We start from the raw sequence: 14,327 nt of genomic DNA, 5'->3' as shown, positions 1-14,327 counted from the left end.
ATCTGAACATCTCATCCTGTGACCTCCCCCTCTCCCACCCCCGGGATCCCTGTTGACTCAGGATGGGGTGCAGATTTCTTTCTTTTTTTTTTTTTACTTTATATTGGAGTATAGTTGTTTTTTTTTTTACATTTTATTTTATTTTTTATTTATTTATGTTTGGCTGCATTGGGTCTTTGTCGCTGCCTGTGGGTTTTCTCTAGTTGCGGCGAGTGGGGGCTACTCTTCATTGCAGTGCACAGGCTCTAGGCACGTGGGCTTCAGTAGCCGTGGCTCGTGGGCTCTAGAGCACAGGCTCAGTAATTGTGGCTCGTGGGCTCAGTAGTGGTGGCTCGCAGGCCCTAGAGCGCAGGCTCAGCAGCCGTGGCGCACGGGCCTAGCCGCTCCACGGCATGTGGGATCCTCCCGAACCAGGGCTCGAACCCATGTCCCCTGCGTTGGCAGGCAGATTCTCAACCACTGTGCCACCAGGGAAGCCCTGGAGTATAGTTAATTAACAATGTTGTGATAGTTTCAGGTGTACAGCAAAGTGATTCAGTTATACATATACATGTATCTATTCTTTTTTAAATGCTTTTCCCATTTAGGTTGTTACATAATATTGAACGGAGCTCCCTGCGCTTTACAGAAGGTCCTTGTTGGTTGTCCACTTTAAATATAGTAGTGTGTACATGTCAATCCCACACTCCTAATTTATCGCTCCCCCATCCTTCCCCCCAGTAACCATAATTTCATTCTCTAAGTCTGTGAGTCTGTTTTGTAAATAAGTTCATTTGTATCATTTCTTTTTAGATTCCTCATATAAGTGATATTATGTGATATTTGTCTTTCTCTGTCTGACTTCACTCAGTATGACAATCTCCAGGTCCATCCATGTTGCTGCAAATGGCATTGTTTCATTCTTTTTAGTGGCTGAGTAATATTCCATGGTATTTATGTGCCACATCTTCTGTATTCATTCATCTGTTGATGGACATTTAGGCTGTTCCCATGTCCTGGCTGTTGTAAATAGTGCTGCTATGAACATAGGGGTGCATGTGTCTTTTCAAAGTATGGTTTTCTCTGGACGTATGCCCAGGAGTGGGATTGCAGGATCATATGGTAGCTCTATTTCTAGTTTTTTAAGTAGCCTCCATACTGTTCTCCATAGTGGCTGAGATTTCCATTCCCAGCAACAGCGTAGGAGGGTTCCCTTCTCACCTGGGGTGCAGATTTCTTAGTACGACTCCCAGGGCCACGTGGACCTTAGCCCTCTCATGGCTCACTGAGGTTGCCTTTCTGGTCTCTGCCCCGTCTGAGCTGCTTGCACTCTTCTCAGCGCTACCTCTGCCTGTTGTCGTCTGCCACCTCCATCTCCTGTCCAACTCCTGTCTTGTATCTTGGGTCTCAGCCTAGCAAAGTGAGGTTGGAGGTTGATGCCCACTGTGTTAGCTCCCAGTTGCTGCTGCAACAGATGACAGTAAACATAGCAGCTCTGAACAACACACGTTTATTTTCTAACAGTTCTGGAGGTCAGACGTCTGAAAAGGTCTCACTGTCTACAATCAAAGTGTCAGCAGGGCCACGCTCCCACTGGAGGCTCCGGAGGACAATGTGTGTCCTGGCCTTTTCCAGGTGCTAGAGGTGTCCTGCCTTCCCTGGCTCTGGCTCCTTCCTCGATCTGTAAAGTCATAAGCATAGCACCTTGACATCTCGCCAACTCTGACCCTCCTGCCCGCCTCTCCCCCTTACAAGGACCCTTGTGATTATATTGCGTTCACTGAGATAATCCAGGAGCATCTCCTGACCTCGCAACCCTTAACTTAATCTCATGTGGAAAGTCGCTTTTGCTGTGTAAGGGCACCAATTCTCAGGGTCCGGGGCGACCCTAACCTTCGGGGGAAGGAGGGGACGTGAATCTGCCCCATACATGGATGCTGTCCTGGCGCCCTGCCATCTCCTCACCGAGGGACTCCTCAGTCCCAGGAAGGCAGGGGCTCTGTGTATCTCACGCTCAGCCATTGAATCCCAGTTCCTAGCCCACCGCCTGGTGCCCAGTAGGTTGCTGAATGGATGAACTAATAAATGAAAGATAGACCTGGGTTTAAATCCTGGCACTGACACTCATTTTCGATGGCACAGTGGGAAAGATACTTAACCCTCCAAACGTCAGTTTCCTTACCCGTCTAGTGCGGTGATCATACCCACCTTGCATTGCTATATGAAGACGAGGCAACAGAGGCCACATCAGTGGATCCCAGCACTGGCTGCCTGTTAGCCCCGACTGGGGGCACTTTTGTGAAAGACCAGTGCCCCAGGCTAATCTCCAAGGACTCTGCCCCGGTAGAGTCATCGCAAGCCCTTTCTCTGTTGGCGGTGGTGGTGTGAATCGTCCGCACTGTTGTAGAGCTGCAGTCCGAACGTCCCAGAGGCCACAGGACTGGTGTGGGCGAGGAATTGAATTATGCTGGAGAGGCCTGTAGAGAAATGTGCTCAGTTACAATTAGGACCCAGCCGCCAAGGATTTTCCACGGGTGGGCAAAGCCATGTGAGGTGGTTCACAAAGAAAAAGAAAAGAAAAGACTGCAATTGGCAGACCATATAGCTTGCCTGGGGCCCAGGCATGGTGGGTGAGGGACAGGCCTCGTGGGGATGCGTGCCTGTGAAGCATCCGACATCTGGGGTTGGCTTTATACGGTCCAGGTGCCTTGTGTGATAGGCACAGGGTTCTGGAACCAGAATCGTAATGTTTTTGACAAAACATAGGGTCACCTATTAATTTTCTTTTTCAGGAATGTAACGAGTTTACCTACAGTTTTGCCGAAGAAACCCGAAGGCAGACTTTCGGGGCAGTGACACCCGGCTATGATTTCATGGCCCGATTGAGGTGCATATATAGAGTACATTGCCCCGCCCCCTCCCCCAAGCCTGTGAAGACAGAGGATGCTCTGGATACATTGTAGCAAGCCCAGTCAGCATTCTCTCTCCTGAAGCATTTACAGGGCGGTCAGTAATTAAAGGTGAATCATGCAGTGCGTGGCCAAGCCACTCAAGATGGCTGTTCTCTTGCTCTCTGTACATCCCCTGCTCGACCAGTCCTTGCTTCATCTGCACCCTACTCACAAACGTGCTTGCCTCCTGCCCCAGCTCGTGACTGGCCTAATCCTTGGGCCAGAGCGGCTCCACCTGATAGTTTATTAAAGGGAGATACCTGCCCTCCACGATGGGCGTTAACCTGACGGGCTGTGAGCTGCTAGTTTCTGTGGTAACAGATGAGCCCACCTGACATCAATTCCCCATATAAATGGTGGCCTCCTCCGCCCCCGGGTAGCAAAGATGGCTGCTTTGTCCTGTCTGCCGCCTGCCGAACATGATGGGGTGTCTCTCCAGGACTCTTTTGCTTTAGACATGTAAGATCCCCCATCCAGTAAGCCATAGGTGTCGCTGTCACTGTCTCCGGGCTCTTTCTCGGGTCTCCAGTCTGGGCAGCTACAAGGCTTGCAGGCCAGTGGGGCGCAGCGGCTCCCTTCTTTCTTCTTCAGGAGCGGAGTGGAGGCGGTTCTCCCTCCCAACGCGCACGAGCTGGCTCACAACCGCCTGCACGTCTCCATCACCAACACCAAGACCAGAGAAAACTGCTTAGTCTCCAGTTTTCCCTCCCGGGAGGACCTCGTTAAGGTAACACTGCCGCATTCCTTGTTGGAGGGAATGAGCAAGTGCTGATATACATACTTCCACAAACAGTGAGCGCGCCCGCGTTCTTTAGGTCCAGCATTGCATACCGTGCCTGATAGATGGTACAGGCTCCATAAATCATGCGTCTGAAGGATGCAGCCGCCAGTATCCCTCCGAGGCCGCCTTATGGCAGGCGGCTCCCAGAGACCTCACGAGTAGCTCAGTGTTTTTGCTTGTGATGTTCCGTGTGCTCACGTTTATCCTGGGATTAAACTTGACTAGCAAGAACCATTCCTTACATTGACGTAGATAATACTCCTGCAGTTTGTGTAAGACTTTGTTTCGGTACTACCGTATTCGGTCCTTCCACAGCCCTGTAAATCAGGCAGGACAGGTGAGATTACTGTACTTTTGTCGCTTTTTTAAGAGAAGAAATGGGTGGAAAGATTTTGTGTGACACACCCCAGGGTGTACTGACTGCCAGTGGGAATCCAGGTCTCTTACCTTTTCACTCTAATGTTCCTTTTCCTTTCTTCCATTTTGCGTTGATGCCTTTCTATCCAAACACATGTGAAAGTCGGTTGGGAAATCATTGTCTCTGGGATAGTTCAGCTGATTTGCGAATAACAGTGCATTGCTAAGGTAATACATTAACTATTTTACATTTGAAAGGGTGCACTTCTCTTCGAAAAGCCAGGCTATTTTCTTCTTTTTCCTCTTGTGGGAATTGTAGCGAGCTTCAGGTGATACAGAGGACGCGTGTTTGCATACAGTAGCAGGCGATGGATTGAGAGAGCTACGAGTTCCACCTGAATTAGATGATACATGCATTGAGTTTTACTATCAAAACTCACTGTTCGAATTTTATGTTTGAATGATATGATTTGAAATACCTAATGAAATGTTGAGCTGACAAGTAAAATTACTTTGTGACTTAAGAGATTAGAATATTTTCACTCCCGTCTCTCACTTATACATTCATAGTCATTCCATCTTAGAAAAATATTTTTCTATAATATTATTATACTCTTGTGTAGACTTAAAAAATAGAAAGGGAGAAGCTGATAACCCATGCCTGAATTGTCACCAATCGTCAATGCCGACGCAGATGTATCAGGCTTGCAGTGGTTAGAATACCTCTTCTTGTTGGGAAGAGAACAAGGTTGGGAGCAAAAGACTATCGTCCTATCATGAAACGAGGGCAATTCTACCCACAGTTACTACCTTCTCCTTGAGTCTGTCCGTGGCTACTGTATCTACAGTGGCCGAGCCCCTGATGTTTCCTACATCCCGCCCTGATTTACTTACCACTGTTCCGCATTCGAATATTACTGCTCTGTTTACTTAGGTTTTGTCTATCTTCCTTCACGAGAGTGTAAGCTCGGGGTGGGGGGTAGGAGGGTCCAGGGACTGCTGTGTTCTGTCCACTGCTGTATTCCCAGCGCCTGGCACAGTATCAGCTCCCTCAACCTGTGCTCCATGAGTGAATGGGAATGAATAAGTCAATGAACTAAGATGGCATCTATTAAAAGAATGAAGAAGCTGGATCCTTCATGTTCAATGATCTGGACAAAACGTAATTCAGCTCGTTAGTGGCCCAGCTGGGACCACAGTCCAGGCCTCAAACATTCTGCTTGGTAGCCATGGCCCCCTCTCCCAACGCGAGATAAAATCACCCTCTTAATTCCTTTCATGTGGGAGTGTCGTGAGCTGAATAACGTCCCCCAAAGATGTCCATGCTGTAATCCCCAGGACCTGTGAATACGGCGTCTCACATGGCAAAAGGGATTGTATAGATGGGGTGAAGGTGAGGGTCTTGGTGGGGAGGTGATCCTGGGTTAGCTGGGCCGACCCAAACTAATTTAGTCTCGTGTGTCCTTAAAAATGGAGATGTTTGCTCCTTCTGAGACGCAGGAGCCTTTGTATGAGGAGGGCACTACGGGTCCTCCCCTTGACAGCCAGCAAGGCAGAGGGACCTCAGTCCTGCAGCCAGTGGAGCTGAATGCTACCAGTATCTGAATGAGCAGGAAACCAAGTCTCCCCTCAAGCCCGCAGGAAGGAATGCAGCCCTGCCAGCACCTGAATCTTTTTGCCCGGGTGGATCTGGCCCGTGCTGGATCCCGACCTCCAGACCCTGGGATCATACATTTATTTGGGTTGTTTTAGCCTTTCGATTTGTGGTAACTTGTTATAGCAGCCATAGCAAACTACTGCAGTAAGCAAACAGGACTTTTTTGATTTGCTTTGTTTTGGATAATAACTACTCAGAGAACTGGTGAAATTACTTGAGTTCATTGAACAGAAGAGAACTAGTTGGCACAAATGTATAATACCTTGTAAGGAGAATAATTGAATAATTAATATGTATCCTAGGTTATACGTGAAGCATTTTAAATGTTTAGTAGAATGCTCTAACCTTTTGCAGAAACTCAAAGAAAGGAAGGATAGATGGTTCCTTGACAGCAGATGGTGGCTATAAAAATGTATGAAATGTATGCCTGGAATACTCATGAGCATGTAGTTCAAAAAGTAAGACTGGTGAAGACTGCAGGAGGGAGGGAGAAGAATATGAAGGGAAAATATCTCCCCCTCCCCCCAACACACACACACACTGGGCAGTGACATGCTGTGTTCTGATCAAAGAGGCCAGTGGGAGACCGCCGTCTGGGGTGGTAATTCTGACCACCTCATTCAGTGTCAGGGGAGAGGAGAAAGGCGCCGGCCACTCCCCCACTTCCTTAGCTAGAGACCGGAGGGCGCTGAGTTCCAGAAGCCAAGAGGAGAAGCAGCCCACAGTTTGTAACTGGCGTCTCCTGGGAGCTTTGCCTGCCTGGCTCTGATCCCTCAGCCTTGGGTTTAATGTCTATGATCTTGGAAGTCTGTAGGTGACAGACGGAGATTAAGATTGAAACCAGAGGTAGAGCATGTCAAGGATCAATTGCTAGCCAGGGCAGGAATATGGGAGAGTACTAAATATTGGTGATTTTTAATCAATGCCTCATTTATGCTCTTAATTACTAGATTTTTTTTTCTTTTTAATGCCAAGCTCTTCATTATCCACCAGCCGACTGCTGCCTTTTATTATAGATAGGTTCTCTGTGTACCTTAAAATCCAACTAGAAACCTGTATCTCACAGTGTGCATGGGTGTCCGTGTGTCTGTGTCTTGTTACACTGTCTTGGATTATCACTTGTTTTTTGTGCATCTCCCAGTGTTCCTATTTAGGTCTGTCATTCCCTGATGGTGTCCTCTGAGGCTAATTACGTTTGAGCCTCAGTGTTCTCAACTGTGAAATGGAGATGAAAGCTAATCGGTGTTACCATGGCGAGTAAATTGAAAAAATCATGTAAAAGTGTGCTTGAAATAGTCAAGTCCTATAAGCTTGTTAATTACAGTCCATATTTAGTAAATAATGAACAAATAAGATAATAAGCCACACACATCACTGGTCAGCATCCCTGTGTGAGTCTGTCATGAAATTTTAAGGTCCCAGCTTTCTTTTTGCAGACTGGGTAGGCTTCACCCTTTCTTAAACATTTTCTTCTTTTACCCCTTATCTTTGTTCATGAGCAACGTGCTCACCTCCATCTATAAAATCTCGGGAAATGGATTATGACCAAGTTCTGCTGCCTTTAGGCGTCTGATTTTTATACCTCTTCAACCATTGACCTGGTGTACATTCACCAATGTGCTTGTGTGATGATTCATACTTAAATTATATTAACTTCACTTTTGGTGGCATGAAAAAATTATTCTTTCATCTGATAGCTGCAATGATAGTTGATTATTTTCTGAGAACCTCTTTGGACCAATTATGTGGTCCAAAGACTCATTTTATTTGGGATTGGGTTTCCATAGTATTTGGGATCTTATGTCCATGGTGATTTAATTCAGTGCTATGGTCTGAATGTTTGTGTCCCCCCCCCCCAAATTCCTGTGTTGAAATCCTAACCCCCAATATGATGGTATTTGGAGTCAGGGGTCTGTTGGAAGTGATTAGGTCATGAGGGTGGAGCCCTCATGAATGGGATTAGTGCCCTTGTAAAAGAGACCCTGGAGAGCTCCCTCACCTCTTCCACCATGTGAGGACATAGAAGTGGGTCCTCAGTAGACACTGAATCTGCCAGCCCCTTGATCTTGGACTTCTGAGATTCCAGAACTGTGAGAAAATAAACTTGTGTCCTTTCTTAGCCACCCAGTCTGTGGTATTTTGTTGTAGCAGCCTGAGCAGACTGAGACAGGAACTTGGCACTGACAGGTGAGGATGCTGCTGCAACAAATACCTAAAAGTGTGGAAGCAGCTTTGGAGCTGAGTAGGGCAGGGGCTCAATGAGTTGAGAGGTGCATGTTAGAAAAAGCCTGCGTTGCCGTCGGTGATTCTGGTGACAACTCGGAAAGAAAAAAATCAAACCGTAGAGAGAGCCTCCATATTCTTAGAGAGACCTGGATAGTAAAGGCCATAGTGATGAGGTCTCAGACGGAAGCGAGGAAATGTTATCAGACAATGGAGGAAAGGTCACCCGTGTTATACATTGACCAAGAATAGCAGGATTATGTTCATGTCTTCGTGTTCTGGGGATGGTAGAACTTGCAAGTGATAACACTGGATATTTGATGAGGTGATTTCTAAGCACAGTTTTGAAGGAGCAGCCTGGTTTCTCTTGGCTACTTAGAGTAAAACACAAGAAGAGAGAAATACTTACAGATGGAATTGTTCCTCAGAAGCAAAGCAGAACTTAAAGATTTGGAACGTTCTCACCCTATGCATACTGAAGAGAATAAGAGAGCCTGTTTGGGACACAACAGGAAGGGTGTGGCCATCTGGCCAGATAACCCTGTGATAAGGAGGTTCCACGAGTTGGCCGTCTAGACAGAAGCCAGGACCTATATGTAGTCCAAGACCATGGACAAAGGCCATTCAGAGGTCATCAGGGCAGCTCCCTTCCACCAGAGGCCCCCGAGTGCCAGGACCCCCGCCAGCACAGGGCACTGCAGAGACGTCCCACGAGGGCAGTGCCCTGCAGAGCCATGGGGGCGGGGCTAAGCCCCACATTGCCCCGTAACCCCATACTATAGACACTGATTCCAGCCCTGGGGAGCATCGGCCAGGAGGCCCAGGCACAGAGGCAAATACTTGTCATGGGTCCTTAGCAACTCCTTGATTTGTGGGCCCGTTTACATATTGTGCCCCGAATGTCCCAATGTATACATCTTGCACCTCAACTCACCCATTTTAAGCTCCAGATTTTATACTGGGCTATCCTTCTTCAGAAGGAAACATGAAATCAGGAAATCCAAACATATTTCAATATTAGCCTCCTGCAACGCATACTTAGGGAAGTAAACCCTTTATTTACAAGAAAGTCGTACACCACCTCCACAGCTCAGCAGGAATGGCTTTGAAATTAACCGTGCCACGGAGCGGGAGGGATAGTGTTCTGGCCCTTGTCTGAACTGGTACAAATCATCAAATTTGTGTTTAAAACTGACGCCCCGTGTATGTGCTCTGAGATGGTCTTTTGACATCCGTGAATGCTCTCTGACACACATACGCCCAGGAAGGCGTTCCTGCAGAATGGTGTCCCCCCCCACCACACGTCTCCATTGCCAGGATGTCCTGAATTGCCTTGCACACGGTGAGCATGCTCTTACAGCAAGACCTTCTCACGTTTAGCCCTGTGAAGGTGAAATAAGGACTGAATTTAAGATTGGTCATTATCTTGAAGACTGGGTAAGACAAATTTGAATCTGTCTTTGAATTTCAACTGCACCAGCAGGTTCTGAATACACAGCCAGATTCTCATTAAACTCCACAGTCAACTTCAGGCATAAATGAAACTGGTTGACAATTTATTCTCTAAGGAAGCCAGGCCACATAATTTTCTAAACACCCCTTTTCTATAAAATGTAAAATGAAAAAAGCTAATCTGAACGTGTGTTGAATCCACACTTGGCAATGCTTTATACAGTTGCTACAGTAAGTCGCTGACGTTTATTTTTATCCTTGTGTATTTGGTGAGAAGGAAACACAAAAAATCAATGGTTTCACGTACATGTAATTCTTAAAGTGCTGGGCTAAGTGACAGGGCAGGAACACTAACTAGGTCCCTGCCCTCTGTATTGGTGTCCTCAACAAAAACAGTCTGCAGACATGGGTACATGTCCCCAGGGGGCTCAGACCCCCCGCCCCCCCCAACTTGAGAACCACTGCCCTAGATGTATCGATATTTGTTGGTGAGAAAAATTTCACTGGAACACCAGTGAGGTAAGACAGTAGAAGCATGTTGAGGCATAATAGTACATATTTCATGAACTGTCTCCCGCCTTAGAAAATCCTGTTTGCTTGCAATAAAATGGCAGTAAGTTGACATTGAATAAGACAAGCCGCTTAGTTCCTAACTATCAAAAGCTAATTTTCCCACTAACCACAGTTTGATATACAAATCACTAGCCCGTATAAACTATGACAGAACAAATACACTGATTCTGGGGGGGATGACGGGTATTTTCCAGTTCACCGCACTTTTCATGTCAGTTCAGAGGATTCTTACTGTTACTATCTGTATCAAAGTAATTGGGTAGCATTTTTCATCTAAACAGCTCAAAAAGAGTTCTAAGCATTAACTTGTGAACTTCACATTATAACTTGACACACGGGAGGTAGAAAACCCACATAATTCTGTTTCTAAGGGTAGTGATTTTTTTTCTTTTTTCTTTTTTTTTTTTTGCAGGCCCCATGTCTGTTATAGTGAAGTAAGTCCTTACAGTTATAGAGTGTGTTTGGCTGTTTAAAGGCATCTAAGTACTGTAATTTCGCAATATGTGTGCTATGCACAAATTGTTATCGCTATGGTGCAGTGTTGCATTTTTGCCGAATAACTTCATTAAATAGCTGCATTGTGCTTGCAGAACGTACCTAGGGTCTGTAATTATTTTTTTAAAGGAGTAGCCAACTGATGATAGGGCCAGATTCGTTAGGGTGAAGGCAGTGACCGTAACTGTGAACAGCCTTGCTCTGAAAAATGCTCAGCTGCTCAGGTCGGGGCTACCAGGGGGCTGACGAGGTTGGGCCTGAAGAGGCTTGGTTTCTATCCTGTCGGCCCCGCGGATGGACGTGATCTTCCGCAAATCACCGGAGGGGATGCTCACTCCTGCTTGGCGTCTTTGTGGAGAGGGTGTGGGTAACGTCATGGGGGTCCCACACGGAAAGCTGAGATTTTGAAATGAATGCCTAAGTGGGGGGCTCGTTTGCATTGACCCTTCTTAGAAGGCTGAGAAATCTTGTGCAAGGGTGTCTTCATACCATGGCTTCATGCTTTGCTCTCGACACCTTAGTTCTGAATACCTGCATTTTCACTCCACACGGGGCCCAGATGTTGTGTAGCTGATTCTGGCACCCAGCATCAGCCTGGCACAGCAGAGACGTGCAGTAGCACCTGGCACGATCCCTTCCTGTCTCCTGCCAGAGTCCCTCTGTTGTGCTTTGACACCATTGAGTTTGCTCCTACTCCAATCTGAAGCCCCGCCATGCTTCTCGGACCAGCTGTCAGGGGCCCGTAGCTGAGGCCGCGCTGGCACCCAGGACCGATGCCCTGGCGCTCACGTACACCGGCAGCATGGGAGGATGCTGTTTCCCCACTACGGAGGGTCTTCATTCCTACTATGGAGAAGGGGGGCGGTACCTGCAGGTATCAGTAGCATCTGGCTGTGAAGGAGATGCAGACCCTTTCCCGTCTGTGGGATCTTTGGTCACAAGGAGCCACCGCATAAGAAAGTCTGTGCCAAGTCCCAGCAGTGTCGCAATACAGTTGTGTCAGGTCACCGCCCACAGAGGAGTGTCCTATAGAAATCACGTTATGCTGGTGACTGGGTCTCTCATTGACTTGCACTTCAGAATAAATCAGCTATCTTTAAAAACTTTTATTGGCGTATCGTTGCTTTACAATGTTGTGATAGTTTCAGGTGTACAGCAAAGTAAGTCAGCTATACGTATACGTGTATCCCCTCTTTTTTGGATTTCCTTCCCATTTAGGTCACCACAGAACATTGAGTAGAGTTCCCTGAGCTATACAGTAGGTTCTCATTAGTTATCTATTTTATACATAGTATCAATAGTGTATATATGTCAATCCCAATCTCCCAGTTCATCCCATCCCCCCTTTTCCCCCCTTGGTATCCATAGGTTTGTTCTCTACATCTGTGTCTCTGATTCTGTTTTGCAGATAAGATCACCTATACCATTTTTCTAGATTCCACATATATGCGTTAATATACAGTATTTGTCTTTTTCTTTCTGACTTACTTCACTCGGTATGACAGTGTCTAGGTCCATCCACATCTCTACAAATGACCCAGTTTCGTTCCTTTTTATGGCTGAGTAATATTCCGTTGTATATATGTACCACATCTTCTTTATTCATTCCTCCGTTGATGGACATTTAGGTTGCTTCCATGTTCTAGCTCTTATAAATAGTGCTGCAATGAACACTGGGGTGCATGTGTCTTTTTGAATTCTGGTTTTCTCTGCGTATATGCCCAGTAGTGGGATTGCTGGGTTTTGAGAGCAGACCTCACAAATCATACTTATACCATTCTTCCTTTGGGAGAAATGCTCTCTTATCTCTAAAGAATTCTAAGTGGATGATGTACAAATCATTTTGGGGACCATAATCCAGTTATGAATAATATCTACTTGGAAAAAAAATCTCGTGAACTCTTTGACAACAAACAGCCATGGAGTCTTCAGTTATCAATTGAAGGATTGGAGCTTAAGTATTCCATATCTAATACTGTATCTTTCCAAATAGAACACTAGCGATTTGAAAACTGCATTGCAGAATAAAACTTGCACATGTCAGAAGAGCTCCCAGAGCTCAGCTTCTTCTGTGAGAAGAAATGGTAATATTTTAAATGGCAATCTTTTTCGACTTTTTAAATGGAAGATAAAGTATAATTGGTGCCCCTCCCTGCCAGTGTCTCATTACATATCCAGGCCATGTAACTAGCCCATGAAATGTGCTACATCCTGGTGACATAAATGAAAACATCCCCTGAGCCGTAATAACCAGAGGAGTTTGTTTCTCTGGAAGATAGAGTGAAACTTTCAAATAATTCTTACAGTGTAGGATAGAACATCGTAAATAACTTACTTGCAACCTGTACACACTCAGGAAGTTAGACTTACCTGGACTTTAATTGTGTAATGACTTGGCTGTCTACAATTTAAGTGCCAGTATTACTCGGGTGAAGTGGATGGAGTTGGAGAACAATGATTTGTGCATATCTCTTTAAGGTCTTTTCTGATATCAATAAATGTTATCTTCTATTTAAGTGTGTCCCACTGTGCCCTTGAAATACATGGAACTTATTGTTATAGTAAATTTTTGTACATTTAAGGGATTTTAATTTCATAGTAGGGGACATGACATATATCGTAGGAGTGTTACTGCCTCCTTTCACAAGCTGTTTCTTTGTCCGTCTAGGTCCTGTTAGCCAGCAGCTTTGTGCCCATTTACGCAGGACTAAAACCAGTGGAATACAAAGGGCAGGTAAGATGCTTACAACTGACGGATGATCAGTAAATCCCGTGTTCATATGTTTCCTTCGAAAGATCCAATTGTACTCTTATTCTGGTGGCTCCAACTGCGTTTGTATGACTTGTTTCCCCATAGTTTCGTTTCTGTTTAGCAGAAAAAACAAAAAAAATCAAGTGCAGGTGCTGTGGTGCCCTATCGCCTGCACACTTACACACACACTGATAACCAGACACAGTATCTATTCAACACACACCAGAGTTAAAAGTTGTGTGATCAAACACAGTAGCTATTTAATACATAAACCGGAGATACGCATCTCAGAACCAAATGCAGTATCTATTTAACCCACACCAGAGATACGTACTTTTTGTCATCAAATACACTGTCTCTTAACACCTACTCAAGCTCAGGCACATATTCATGGATGATTAATGCCATTTGTGTTATATATACATGATATGTACGTATTCATTCATAAATGTGTACAGGAAAAGTGTTTAATAGCTGTCATTCATTCTTTCACTTTGAAGGCCCAGCGAAGGGCCTGTGCTCAGTGAATGCATGATCTTACAACCAAGGAACTGACTTTTGCAAATCTCTTAGCTAATGTGATTGGGGGTCTGTCTGTGTTCTGACCTTGTCAGGCCTTGTGATTTTCTTTCTCTGAGTTTTCCTGGTCATTCCCGCCCTTTTCTGTGCTTGTCATAGGATCCTTGGCCCAAAGCAGTCTGCCCTGGGACGGTTGTCTCAAACGGGCAGGTGAGGATGAGGTTGAGTAACTGGATGAGGCCATGTAGATGGACAGCCTAAGAGTGGACCATCAGGTCCAACTTGGACTCTCTTTATTACCTGTATGCATACAGTATGTTATTTGCAGTGATGGGCTTACATGTTGTAGGCTAAAACCCTCTTTGTGACCAAGTAGAAACATAATATACATTGAATTTTTTAAAGCAGCATAAAATAAACATAAGCTCATGGAAACCCAGGTGTTTTTTTGCTGTTGTTGTTTTGTTTTGTTTTGTTTCCATTTTGGATACTGCCTCTCAGAGCTAGCAGATACTCAGTTACCAAGGAGTATGATCTTTGCTGTCATTTGAAAATTGGAGAGGTTTCCCCTTTACATAATGATTCTAA

The 14,327-nt window shown here is 45.6% G+C and overlaps 1 protein-coding gene across 2 annotated transcripts in view; it reads left to right on the top strand.

Annotated features, from left to right (window-relative positions):
* The window catches only part of LOC309839328 (patatin-like phospholipase domain-containing protein 4), a 28,797-nt gene that overhangs the window by 3,773 nt on the left and 10,697 nt on the right, over positions 1-14,327 (top strand). For both annotated transcript variants that reach the window (XM_082681060.1, XM_082681061.1), the window contains 3 exons: positions 2,772-2,866; positions 3,522-3,657; positions 13,137-13,202. In XM_082681060.1, coding sequence (XP_082537186.1) covers positions 2,772-2,866; positions 3,522-3,657; positions 13,137-13,202 — 297 coding nt within the window. The remainder of the gene's footprint in view (positions 1-2,771; positions 2,867-3,521; positions 3,658-13,136; positions 13,203-14,327) is intronic.

The sequence above is a fragment of the Grampus griseus genome, assembly GCF_964374135.1.
Source record: "Grampus griseus genome assembly, chromosome: X".
In the NCBI taxonomy this organism is placed as follows: domain Eukaryota; kingdom Metazoa; phylum Chordata; class Mammalia; order Artiodactyla; family Delphinidae; genus Grampus; species Grampus griseus.
The sequence above is the reverse complement of the archived record's forward strand: the minus strand, read 5'-3'. Positions and strand labels throughout refer to the sequence as shown.